This window comes from Bradysia coprophila, unplaced genomic scaffold (assembly GCF_014529535.1).
Source record: "Bradysia coprophila strain Holo2 unplaced genomic scaffold, BU_Bcop_v1 contig_324, whole genome shotgun sequence".
Taxonomy (NCBI): domain Eukaryota; kingdom Metazoa; phylum Arthropoda; class Insecta; order Diptera; family Sciaridae; genus Bradysia; species Bradysia coprophila.
This window is the reverse complement of record NW_023503584.1, coordinates 975,764-989,773: the sequence shown is the minus strand read 5'-3', so window position 1 is coordinate 989,773 and position 14,010 is coordinate 975,764. Positions and strand designations below refer to the sequence as shown.

General features: G+C 38.2%; 1 protein-coding gene across 1 annotated transcript; it reads right to left on the bottom strand.

Moving 5' to 3' along the window:
• Positions 1–9,352: 9,352 nt before the first annotated feature.
• On the bottom strand, positions 9,353–12,873 carry LOC119079328 (DNA replication licensing factor MCM4). The gene is made up of 8 exons (XM_037187124.1): positions 12,580–12,873; positions 12,206–12,519; positions 11,551–12,145; positions 11,162–11,483; positions 10,270–11,008; positions 9,962–10,203; positions 9,689–9,899; positions 9,353–9,552 (listed from the first exon to the last, which is right to left on the bottom strand). The coding sequence occupies exons 1-8, from the start codon at positions 12,653–12,655 to the stop codon at positions 9,445–9,447; spliced, it is 2,607 nt and encodes an 868-aa protein (XP_037043019.1). The 5' UTR covers positions 12,656–12,873; the 3' UTR covers positions 9,353–9,444.
• Positions 12,874–14,010: the final 1,137 nt, after the last annotated feature.

Here is a 14,010-nt window from a genome sequence, read left to right as displayed (position 1 = left end):
AACACACCATAATCTATTACTTCATCAGCATCAACATATTTGAATTTAAAATATTATTTGTTCAGCGGACCAAAAAGGTGTAATTTTTTTGGAACTTTTTGGTCCCAGTGACATAATTTACTATTACATGAGGACATCGAAAGTAATGCTAAGCATGAAAAGTAAGGTTTTCGATGCATATAGCATGTAAAGGCCTATTACCGGCTAGATTCACCATGCGTTTCTAAGTAAAACTAAACACTTCATATGGGACAAGGATATGTGCGAACGCGAAGCTGTATTTCTATTATCTGTCCCATTGATATGCAATGTCAAGAGGCAGGTAACGTTTTTCAGTTGAGAAGTATGTCTTCATATCACATTGGCGAGTTATAGTAAAATATGACCCATTGCAAAATACAAAAAAAAGTCGAAGAAAAAGTGGTAAAAATTTACTGCCATAGATATGTACATAGGCTATTTTGAAGTTAATAAGTGAAAGGGACGATTCAATTCTGTGAATATCAGGCATAACCGACTGCACCAGGGCAAATTTTTTTTGGGATATTTCGAAAAATGAAATTTTAAAAAACGTGCTGCATATAAGGAAGGCAATTCGTTTTTCATGAGAAATACAAAAAAATAATTGCTTTCCGAGGGGGAAACTACTCGGGTAATTGATTACACACCCTGCTCGGAATTGACGGAGAATCCGGTAATTAAACGGAATTGACAAGTGTTGAAAGGAATTGACAGGAATTAATGGGAATTGACGGAGAATCCGGTAATTAAACGGAGTTGACAAGAATTGAAAGAAATTGACAGGAAGTACCTTTAGAAATTGAAAGGAAATTGAAAGAAATTGAAAGGAATTGAAATGAATTGAAAGGAAGTATAGCGAAACCGTCAATTAGATGAATTGATCCGGTAATTGAGGTAATTAAATGGAATTGACAGGAATTAAAAGGAATTGACAGGAATTAATGGGAATTGTAAGAAATTGACAGTTAGTATCTATAGAAATTGAAAGGGAATGGGGGATTGAAGTTTTGACCAATTCGACGCAGAACGTTATTCTAAGCAAAAAATTGTTCTACGGTATGCCTCTAAAATGCACAGATTTTTTTATAAAATTAATTTTGTTTACAAAGTGCGACCCCAAATAGACCCAATTTTGTCAGCCGCCTAAAATGTGCCGGAGGCCGTTTCCAGTCTCGATGCAGCAAGAACTACATGGGTATCGACAATTCTGATCAAAAGAATTTCTAAAAACAGTGTAAAATCAAAAATATATGGCCGCCAATTTGTAATTTTTTTAATTAATGGTAATTGAAAGAAATTGACAGGAAGTACCTATAGAAATTGAAAGGGAATTGAAAGAAATTGAAAGGAATTGAAAGGAATTGAAAGGAAATTGGGCGAATCCGGCAATTAGACGAGTTGCTCCGGTAATTGAGGTAATTAAACGGAATTGAAAGGAATTAGAAATTGATTTGTCACTTTTTTGGCCAGTGGCTTACCCCTCGTTGCTTTCAGTAAAGGAAAAATCAAAACTTTCAGAAACCATGGACTATCTCAATCATCCAACACTAACATACCAAAATTTATTCGAATACAAATTACATTATTATGTCAACATACCGAATGAAATAGGAAAAAATTCGGGCATTTCATCTAAGTATGAGTGTGATATACCAAAAACTATACACATGAGTGCCATATATATATATTATGTTAACACAAACTACCAATGCGTTTTATTTAGGTACACATTTTATAATCAACTCACATCAACTATTGTAATGGAGCAAACTATAAAATCCTCTTTGATTGCATTGTGTAATTTATCGTTCGCTCAATATGTTTCCATTGTGCAACGTGTGTCTTATGTGTATATAGTTTGGGAGAAATTTACTTATTATTTTTGCTAAATTCTTAGTTTCAATGGTATCGTAAAAGGACCCATCAAGAGGCATATATTGGTGGAACATAAACTCATAAAATCGACCCGAAAAAAGATAAATAAAAATGCGCAAAGCAGATCCTCATTCGAAAATCTGTCCATCATTTTGTTCTTCTTCTAATTTTCTGAGAACCAAATTCACTCTGGGACAACAGTATAATTGCAGTGCAGGGCAATAATTTCTTTTTTGTCGTCATAAACATTACGGGGATGCTCAGCTATATAAGTCGTATAGTTTTTAGAATCTAAAAGATTTCATCTGTTATCCAGAGGGACGAAAAATAAGAGCTTAATATAACGAAGTTCGAAGTGACGATTCGCCCGCGCGTACGAATACCATCTTACAGAATATTCGCCCGCTCTGTCGAAAAATATCTGATAGACCTTTTGCAAGCAAATGCCCTGATCCTTTTTAATAGCTTTTGGGTGAGTCAGTGGACGAACGAATCAATTTAAAATTGTGATGCTGCGTTTGGTTGGAGTTGACACTTACGACGTCAAAATGGGATGGTAGCGAAAGTCTTGAAAGTCTTGGTTATAAAGAAAATTATCTGGAGAATATAAGACAAAAAATTTCAATCAAAAGTTTTGATACGGATCACCTAGAGCGACTCAAGTTTCACGAGGGTTCAATTTTTGTTCAATTATATCATTAGTTTGCAGGTATCCGTGTCGCGCCGTCCTACGGATCTCCTTGAAAATCGTCAATTTTTCAAGGAAAATTAAAATTGGAGCCACTCAGCAGAACACTATTTGAACGGCTGTCCAATTTAAAGCATCACATCGCTTTTTACATCTTGAGACACTGCCTAACGATTCCGAAACTGACTTACATACTGAGAACAAGTTGCTGCTTTGACGGTGAACAAGATCTACAAGAAATCGATTTCATCATCAAGCGGGCAATTGAAGAAAATATTAATTCACGTTTAAGCGATGAACAATGGACAATATCATCGTTACCAGTGCATTTTGGTGGTCTGGGAATCAGAAAAGTTACAGATGTCGCACTACCAGCATTTTTAGCTTCCATAAATTCAGGGATTGAGCTTGTCAATATGATGTTACCTCAAATTTCAGATGAGTCAATTGTTGCAAATTACACGGAAAGCTTAACAAAGTGGTCGTCTGTGAATGAAAATGAGATTCCCGAACGAAAAGTAATCCAGAAAGCTTGGGATCTTATTGTCGTAGACAGAATCGTTAACTCACTGAAACTGTCTACAGAAGAAAAAAAGGCAAGATACATGGCATCTCTCGCAAAGGAGTCTAATGGATGGCTCACTGTCCTACCATCACGACATATCGGAACTTTACTTGACGATAATACTTTCCGAATTTCGGTCGCTTACGTTTAGGTTTTGACATATGCATTCCTCATAAATGCAAATGTGGACGCCAAGTGGAAATACATGGATTGTCGTGTAAATATAGTGCTGGTCGTCTTCCCCGTCATAGCGATTTCAACAACATCCTACACAGAGGTCTTCAGTCTGCTAACTATCCTTCGAAATTAGAACCACCACTTTTTAGAGATAGTGGAAAAAGGGCGGACGGAGTTACTTTAATCCCATGGAGTAACGGGAAAATGCTCGTATGGGACGCAACGATTCGTGACACACTGGCTCCATCATATGTTCATTCTTCTTCGTTAAGAACAGGCAGTTTAGCAAGCCGTGCAGCGTCCGAAAAATCAAACGATTGCAAGAAAATAATAGCAGACAACTACATCTTTCTGCCCTTTGCTTGCGAGACGTTAGGTCCATGGTGTGAGGAAGCTGTCAAATTCATCGATAAATTAGGAAAACTCATTCACGCAACTAGAGGAGAAAAAAGGTTAAAACAATATTTGAAACAACGGTTGAGCATTGCAATCCAAAGAACAAACGCTGCAAGTGTGACGGGGACCTTTGACAGCACGGCGAAATTGGAAGAAATATTTTATATTATATCGAATGATGTAAATATAATTGATTTGAAATGTTTGTTATACAAAATAAAACCTCATGTTCGGACACCACTTGAATTTCAATTAGTCGACGTTTTCGCTAAGTGACTCTTAAAAATAATCTTACAAAATTTGATACGAAGAGATCATGCTCTATTCTACAAACTGTGATAGAAGTAGTTTAACCTCTTTTTTAAACATTTTTCAAAATAAGGCACAAGGAGGTCATGCTTCCTTGCACAAAGTGTGACGAAAGAAGCGTATGCTTCCTTTTATCAAATGTGACGATAAATGTGTGTGTAGCTCGTGCTCCCTTTAACAGGAAACCTTTTCAATTATTTTTAACTTACGAAGAGAAATTGTAACGGAATAAGCTGAAAAAGTGAAGTGATTTACTTTACAAAATATAACTGGAAGAACTGTTTCTTCTTTTAAAACAGTGGAAAAGGTTTGGACTTTTAGAATAAGAACAAAATTAGACAATACTACGCTAACCTAGAAGTTAGGTCGGACGATGAGCGTCCACACATGAGTCGGTTATCCGAAAAACCAAAAATTTCGGATCGGTTTTGACCGAATCGAATATTTCGGTTCGGTTATGACCGAACCGAAACTTCCGGTTCGGTTTTGACCGAACCGAAAACTTCGGTTTTGACACTAAACAAGTTAAAATAAAGCTTAACTCGTCGACATCAATTAATTTCGTCATATTCGAAATATTCGGTTCGATCAAAACCGATCCGAAATTTTCGGTTTTTCGGATAACCGACTCATGTCTGTGAGCGTCGGCCAAAATTAATGTTACAACCGATGAAGTAACAGATTTTGTAGATTTAATGATCGTAATGCAGGATGCTTCGAAGACTGTATCTCGATATGGTTTCTTTGGGCATGTAATAATTCTTTTAGACATTTTGCAAATACAATTCTTCAAAACGTAAGATATTTGATGCATGAAAATGATTTTGCAAATATTGAAGAAGAAAAAAATACCTCAGGTGAAAAGATAGCCAAGGATAATGCCAAAAATTTACCATATGACAACAATTTTTCTTTCACCAACAACCAGAGTGTATACCTTACCGTCAATATATTTACAACAAGTTATAACAATTCAACGATTCTTTTTTTAGTGCAAAAACTGCTTTATGCGCTGAAAAAAAATTACCTACACAGATTGCATTGTAACATGCTACAGGTAAAAATGCTTTTAAAAATATCTATTTAGTGATTTTAGTCTATTTAGGCTTACAGAATAGAATGGATAAGAATTTTTTTTCTCTGCATTGTTCAAGCGTGAAGGATAAACCGTATCTTATTATAGTCCTGTAACTGGTTGTAAATCTTCGGAAAAAGGATGTGTGTTTCGTTTTTTGTGTTTGGATTGTGATTGAACGCATAGATTGAATGTTTATCTGTACTGCATTGTATCTTCATAACAAAAAAAGAGACGAACAAGTTTTTTGTCCAGTTTTCAACATGCTCAACCTTTCAGAAACTGATAGTCATCTTTGGGAGAAAAGGACTACTAAAAGAAGCGATTAGCACTTGCTAGTGTTCTCGTTATGGTGGTTATGGCTCTGTATGAAGCGACGCTCGCTTTGTCAGACACTCTTCTGTTCGTAAATATGTTATCAAGAAAAAATTAGTCGAGGCAATTTGAACAATTTCGGTGCAAAACATAGCTCTCTATTGGAATTGATATAGGAACAAATTCTAAGACTATCAGTGTAAAAATTATTGCTCTCGACATTTTCTTCATACAGCCTGTAAATATTTTTCATATGCAGAATGAGCACCAGCTGTATATCACCAGCTGGATCTACTAACACACAGTTATTGTATGATAAACAATCAAAACACATTCTTAACAATGTGTTAGTTTACTTCATTCATACGTGTTATGTGCGCGTAGATGACGTTAACGTAGAAATGCACTGTGTGTAGGTTGTCTTTAAATTGTATACAATACAAAGTGTTTTTGTTTGTAGACCAGCTGGTGATATTCAGCTGGTGCTCATTCTGCACATAAGAAACTTTTAGTAATTGTAGAGCAAGAGCAGCTGAAAGTCAAAATTTCAGCATGTTGAAAGACTGATATCTCCCTTACGAAGTAACTGAGGAAGCCTCTAAATGGTAATCCCAGACTAGTTTTGAAAACCTTTTCGAATAGCAAAACAAATATTTTTGAATCGAAGTTCTCTGTTACATTTTCAGAAATTGTACTTTTAGGCTACCCTCGGTAAACTTTGGCCGCTACTATATATTTCTGGTAGGATTATTGCATATTAATGGAATGCTCATGTGATAGCCTGGGGTCTTACCTTTACAACGATACCAAATGTGCCATGCTTGATCCTGTACAAGAAATGTTGATGAAAGAGTTTTGCATCGAGGTCATTCTACTCGCAAATCTAGATAAAATTATCTATTTTGTGAACAAAAATAAATGCTTTAATCAAAAATGAATTTATATTATCTATAGACATGTAAAAGACCTCAAATTGTAATATGATCTTGAAAATAAATAATTTTATCTGGATAGCTCTAGATTTGCTCCCCTACAAAATCCGGAGAACTAAAATCCGGAATTACAAAATCCACACAAAATAATCCGGAAGCCTCAAACCCCGGAAGCCTCAATATCCAGAAGTCTCAAAATCCGAATGCTTCAAAATCCACGTTAAATTTAGTGCAAAGGCTCACCGGAGAAAAAAATTTCGAAAGAAAGTTTTACAAAAAAAATGCGGTACAAGTGGCAGATGATTCGGATTTCTTCCGTGTAAATTCGTTCAGTCTTTAACCATTTTTCTAACAATAGTTTCCTCAACATCTGCCAATTGTGACGCAATTTTTTTTTTTTGTAAAACTTTCTTGAACCATAAAACTTACTGACATATTTCTGGCCAAGACATTCTTTAAATCGATTTTTCGCCATGAAGCCATGCTGGCTCATTTTTGGTCAAATGGAGAAAAATGTAGACCACAACCAGATCTACAATTTTCTCCATTTGGCAAAAAAAGAGCCATCATGGCTTCATGGTGAAAAATCGATTTCAAGAATGTCTTGGCCAGAAATATGTCAGTAAGTTTTATGATTCTTTATTTTGGGTCAATTTGTGGATAAGACTTTTGCGTACGGCGCACAATGCGTCACCCTCAGCGATATCAGTTATTTTGTAATGAAGATAAATGACTTGCGTCACATTTACCCTTTAAGGGTTTTTTGACTGATTTCACCACTTTTGTAAGTTTTAAGGTTAGAGCGCCAGTTATAACATATCAAAAGTTTTTTTTTTAGACGAAGAAAGCAATTTTTTATGTCCCGTAGCACAAAAGGTAATACCAAAACCACATTTGATCGAAGACACCAACCTTAAAATTGAAACACTTTTCCAGTTTTGGTCATTTCGCCCGTATTCTACTCCCAAAACTCTGAGACTTTGCCGAAGACACCAATTCTCCATCTGCCGCGCCAACAGAGATAACTCTAAAAACCTAATTGAAAAAGAAAATTCCTTCGCGACATTTTTCTCCAATACCGGCCAATTTTACTCCCAAAACTCTAAGACTTTGCCGAAGAAACCAACCCTCCATCTGCCACAGTTCCCTAGATAAGTCTAAAAACTAATAGTGACCAAATTTTTCCTGCCCAACCATGCCACACAATTTCCAACAAGAAACACATCCCAACACACATGACCATCCATTTCATGCACCAAAATATACAGCACACACACACATACAAATTGTCTTTTATATGGTATTTGTATGGAGACTTTGGGGAGCTCCAGCTACCAAGATATGGGTTTTTTTTCAACTTTTGAAAATTCCATTCTTATTTTTGGGCCATTATTTCAGGAAAATCTATAGAAACGTTTAGGAGTTGCTGGATCCACATTTTCATAGGAACTAACTAACTGAGTAACGTAGGAAATTAGCATTATCTGAAAATTGGAGATTTTGCTTGTTTTCATACAAACATCAATATGTCGGCCAATTTTGAAGCTGCAGTAACGTGTGATATATCCTCGGATATATCGTTGAACTCGTATGGATTCCTAGATTCCAGATATTTTAGTTTGGGGGTCGTTGGAGTTAAGGGGGAGAAGTCAAAAAGTTGCTGTAAATATGCTCCGCCGTCCTCAAAAATTTTTTGCTAAAACATTTTTGGTAGTGGGCTTGCGTCACGCCCGCTTACTAACGTGCGGGCATGATAGCAAATCGTCGTTTCGATTAAGAGTGATATCGCCAAATCTTCAGGTGATTTTTTTTAACTTTGGAAACAAGCGGTACCCGATTTTAATGAGTGATAGCTCGTTGGATTCGTCTTTCAATTCTAGGAAACACGTGTCTTTCACTTTTTCTTTAAAAAAATTGTTTTCTTTGAAAAGCGCTCAAAAGTGAAGACATGTCAGAGGGTACCGAAAACAGTTTTTCGGCAATAACTCAAGAAAAAATTATTTTAAATTGTTGTAATGTTGTACGATTGTCGGCCTTGAAAAGACCTACAGGTGGAGTATACGCACCGCTTGGTGCTAGTTGATCCACTAGAGTTATGACTAGAAATATAGTGAATGTTCGGAGAGTCCGCCTTTTCTGCAGCTTCAATGTACCACGGAGCTGAGTATGGGGTGTTGTAGCTGGCCTCACCCACTATCGTTGCACATATAAATGAACCCAGTACTTTTGGGCTGCAAGCCTACAGAAGTCTTGACAAAAAAAGTTGGTGCCAAAATGCAGATTTTTTCCTTCTGTCTGAGGGCCCAACTGCCAGAACAGCGTCTGGAACGGTTCTACGTGAGTAATTTTGTATCGTCTACTATTCCCTTACCGTATACGCTTCACTTTGACTCGAATATAGGTCGTTACAACATATCCAGTGTTAGTAATTCTTGTGAAAAATTATTAAATTTTTCTCGGAGGATTTTAGTCAAATAAAGTGTTAGCGTATAGCAAATGACCTCCGGAGTCCGGAACAGTAATTAGTTTTTCAATTGGACCAATATTTGCTACGCGACAGGAGTTTGGAAAAACGATACGATCAAGTGGGAGCAAACGGTTTTCCAAACTCCTGTCACGTAGCAAATATTGGTCCAATTGAAAAACTAATTACTGTTCCGTAGTCCTCTGGCATGTCTTCACTTTTGAGCGCTTTTCACAGAAAACAAATTTTTTTAAAGAAAAAGTGAAAGACACGTGTTTCCAAGAATTGAAAGACGAATCCAACGAGCTATCACTCATTAAAATCGGAGACCGCTTGTTTCCCAATCACCTGAAGATTTGGCGATATCACTCAAGTAAAAGTACATTACTATATCAGTGAAGTAATTTGATATCCAGATGAGTACGAGGAAGGGAAAAGGTTTTCACTAGTGAGGGAATAGCCACCTTAACTCACTAGTAAAGTAAAATTATTTTTGTCGATAGGAAAAATGTCGAATAACAAAAAATGCCTGCACTAATGTCCGTTCAACGTTTATTTAAATTACAAAAAGAATTAATTAAAAAGGAAAGGAGAAACTTAAAAGAAACCACACAACAAATGGCTGAATTAATCGGTACTTTTACAAATTCTAATGGTAGTTTTACCCATAACAACAATATCCCCGTCATCCTGAATGATCTTCAGTGCATCTTCAAATTGTTCTCGTGTGATAAGCTGGAAATTAGAAAAAAAAATAAAAAAAAATTCCCCAACCGGCAATGAAATTTAAAAAGCATTGAAAGAATTTACTGCACGATTGAAGCAACCCCAGTCTAATTACAAAACTAGTAAAACGAAAATCAAAACTTACGATCTGTGAATTTTCTTTGATTTCCATGAAAAGTTTCTGCCATGGAATTGTCGGCGTATTGCCCTTCTTCTTCAGATTGTCCTTAATACTAGCAACCAAATCGGCTTGTTTCTTCCTTGCCGCTGTTGATAAGCCGGTGGTCAAAATTCCAACATCAATTTTACCCGACAATGGATCGGTAGCAGACTGCTTCAATGCTTCGCGATGTAATCTATCCGATGGAGATTGCGATTAGATTATACCTCGTTCGGTGAACATTCTCTGACGACTTACCGATATGCCTCTTCAACATCTTGCACTTCGACGTCATTGCTCAGCCGAACTTTAGCGTGTGCTTCAGCCAAACGAATTAAACTTTCCAATTGGCGAGGGTATGCCGATATCTGACCACGTCCCGAACCAATTTTTCTCATGTCGACGTAGGCTTGAATCAAACGCTGCTGGGCCTCTTCGGTTAGGACTGGATGAACGTGTTCCTTGGCGTAGGCCAGATAGTCTCTGAGCACGCTCATGTCCTGAAAAGCATCATTACAGATTAGTTAAACTCAAATTCCGAAAATCTCGAATTCAATTCAACTCACAAACAAAGTATCGTCCTCGTCCTGCTGAGTCGCGTAATACAAGGACACCAAATGCGATGCCAACCGACGATCGAAAACTTCATCTTGCGGATCCAAAATCAGAAATATTAAATCGAACCGTGACATGAGTGTGTGTGGCAGTTGAACGTTGTCGATGATGTTTTTGTTCTTATTCCACTGCGATTCAGCTGGATTTGCAGCGGCCAGAATGCTTGTGCGAGCATTCAATTGGCAAATGATGCCCGCTTTGGCAATGCTGAGTGTTTGTTGTTCCATAACTTCGTGCAACACGCTCCGTGTGGCATCGTTCATTTTATCAAATTCGTCGATACAACAAACACCATTGTCGGCCAATACCAGAGCGCCCGTTTGTAGAACCAATTGTCTTGTTTCCGGATCTTTGGTGACATAGGCTGTCAGACCCACAGCTGATGATCCCCGACCGGACGTGTACTGGGAACGTTGCACCAAATTGTAGACGTATTGCAGTAACTGGGACTTAGATGTACCAGGATCGCCGCACAGTAGAATATGCAATTCCGAACGGAAATGCTGTCGGCCAGATGTGACGTGAGTCTTCTTGGTGCCGCCAAACAGTTGCAACAGAATGCCTTTTTTGATGTCGGTGTTTTCGTAGATCGATGGTGCGATAGCACGAGCCAAACGATCGTAAACATCCGGCTTTTGAGACAGCATTCGCAATAATGCAATGCGTTCTGGTGGAAAGATGTGATCTTTGCTGTGGGACAGAAAGGAAGTGAAATTTAGACAATTTTGACTGTCACTTTTAACATTGAGGACCCAGATCAGACGTGTTGCTTGATGCTAGGACTGCTTTTCATTTAACAAACTGACTGAATAAAGGAGACGAAAGAGAAGGACTAACACTCACCCTTCTTCTTCCTCGTACAACCGTTTGTTGTCAACTTTCCGGAAATGCACCACATCAATGTGCGTGCGATAAACCGCCTTAACATTTCGTGCACGCGGATTCTCTTGAATTGGAATGGCTCGATAAATACCAGTCACCGTACACCGATCACCCGGTTGAATCTTGTCCACCAAATCATTATGAGCGAATAGCAAGACGTTATGTGGTGTTTGTCCAGCAGCCATATCGTCGGGAGATTCTTGCAATTTGACCATTTGCTTGTCGGTGAATTGCGATCGATTGTGTACCAATTGGAAGCAGTGGTTTGTGTTACAGTTCGAACCTGAAATGCAACGGAAAAACGACTTAGGGACACACATTTCGCTTGAGGAGAATATTTCCCGTTTTACATAGAGTCGGCTCGTGAATGCGTCCCCGGTCGATTTCCACAGTCGTGGTGAACGAGCAAACGATACATTTGAAGAAGGCCTCGCGCATTTCCGGTATGATATTCGATGTTCGAATCACCATGCCACTGATGGTAATCAGTTGATCAATGTCTTCCGGGTTCAGTGCGCGCATATTTTTCGTGTGCTCAGCATTGAATGGTCGGACCTGTATCTGATGCTCCAATTGTGAGTCCGGATACAATTCGAAATACTTTTCATTGATGGCCATATCGAATGTGGGTATCACTTCCTGCGGATACGAGATCAACTGGCGGTACAGATTTTCGTCAAATGTTTTCAAATGCGAACAGTTGACATTCAGGAATGGCTCTTCGAGCGTATGAATTTCTTCCAGTTTTTGCATGTACAGCGGCTCATTCAAATTCATATTTTCGGTAATTTCGTCTTGCTGCGCTTCCGGATCAATGTAACGCATCAGGAACTGTTTGAACTTCTCTTTGCACTCACTGACAACCACTTTCGTACCCCAGATTACTAGTTGCGGACCTGGAACTGAGCCTGGATCCGTGGATGCTGCTTCGGCTATTGGTTCTAACTGAAAAGAGTACACGTGAGAAACGTGTCAATGATTGCCATCAAAAGCATCCACTCTTACCGGATCCGAAGCCACATTGACCAGATGCATTCGTCGATCAGTGCGAATATCGGGTCGAGCCCGAACTGGAGTGCCTCTAATTCCCGATCGTGGAGTTAAAACGGATCCCATTGAACTCGGTGTGCCATAATTCAACGGTGAGCTTAGGTCAATGTTACTGAATGTTTGCGGTGTTTGGGGCTGTTGTGATGAATTTAGTTGAACGGCTGGTGATGTTGGCACATTGAAGACCTCGGAGTTTTCGGTATCCGGATGTCGATTTCGGTTATCAGGCGGCCGCATTGGCGTATCGACTTCGAGGAGATTTTCATTTCCTGCGAAAATTTACGGTCAACGTTGAGGAGGAAATTTCGGTATTTTAAATATTTTGTTACTTCGCTGAGGAGTTTCTGCTGCGTTGCCATTTCGACGAGTCGATGGTGCTGACGGCGACGTTAGAGGACTAGACATATTTCCTTAAGTTTTCCCTCGATATTTTACACAAAAATTTAAAGTTTCTGTTGAAACATACACAATTCGCTGAAGCAATGAAAAGCGCGGGAACACAATGGATTTTTGACAACACGCACAGTCCGTTCACTTATTAACGTTATTTTTTGCGTTTTTTGCTCAAAAATATTTCGTGTGAATTTAGTACATTTAGTACTGGAGTCAAAGCACTTCAAGCAAAAGTGATCATAGTCTGAAGGTAATGTCAAGGTAAATATAGTGAGGAGGTAATGCCATATATATCCGAATCAGATGTGCGGTGGCACGAAAGTTCGATACAAACGCCATCTCATCTCTTCGTTGAAAGCAAAAAATGGAATAGAAAGTCGGGCCATCTGTTGTGAGGTAGCGATAATATTTTTGTGAAATACAAGTAAACCGTAGTCAACCATTTAAAAAAAAAAGATGTCATTGGCACCGAACTTATGTGCTAGGCCACGCGTCTGAATGGTATTACCTCCTCACTATATTTACCTTGGGTAATGTAAATCCGCAGTTACACACGGATTTAAACTTTCAGGTGAATTTTAGCTCCGTCATGTTACACACGTATTGAATTCGTTTGCGTCAAGTTACATCTAGTTTTGAATCTGGAACGATTTAGCGGCGTTATGTTGCACACACACATAAAATTCGTTTGCGTCAAGTTGTATTTAGTGTTGAATTGGAAGTATTTAGCAAAGTATATAAACCATATAAACATACTGAAGGTAATGCAAATCCACAAAAACTCACGGAACCCTACTTTCGGGTGAATATAATTTTTACCATGTTGGCCACTAGTTAAATTCACTTTGTTAGGTTGCATTCTTATACTCAACACAAAAAATTGTATGCAGAACAACACATTTCTACCAACATTAAAACGCCAAACGTCACGCAAGCAACATAACAAGTCTTATATTCATCCGAAACTTGGGTTCCGTAAAATTTGTGATCCGCTGAGCATTCGCATTACCTTCAGTATGTTTATATACTTTGGTATTTGGGGCGGTAATGTTGCACAAGTCTAAGTTAGACAACATACGAAAATGAATTCACCTGAAAGTTTGGATCCGTAATTTCTCTGATCCGTTGAGGGTCTGCATTACCTTCAGTGTTTGTATACTTTGGATTTAGCAACTGACGTTGGTGGAAAAAAGGATGGATTGGTTGCAAATGCGGTACCAAGCCAGTTTCTGCCAGAGTCTTTAATATTAGATCACAATTACGCATTGGTGTGTTAGGGGTGGTGAGACAGTGTATTAATTTAAGTGCTAAACTCGTAAACATTTTCAAACTCATAAAAAGATTCCAAAAGATCGAAATAACAAGCG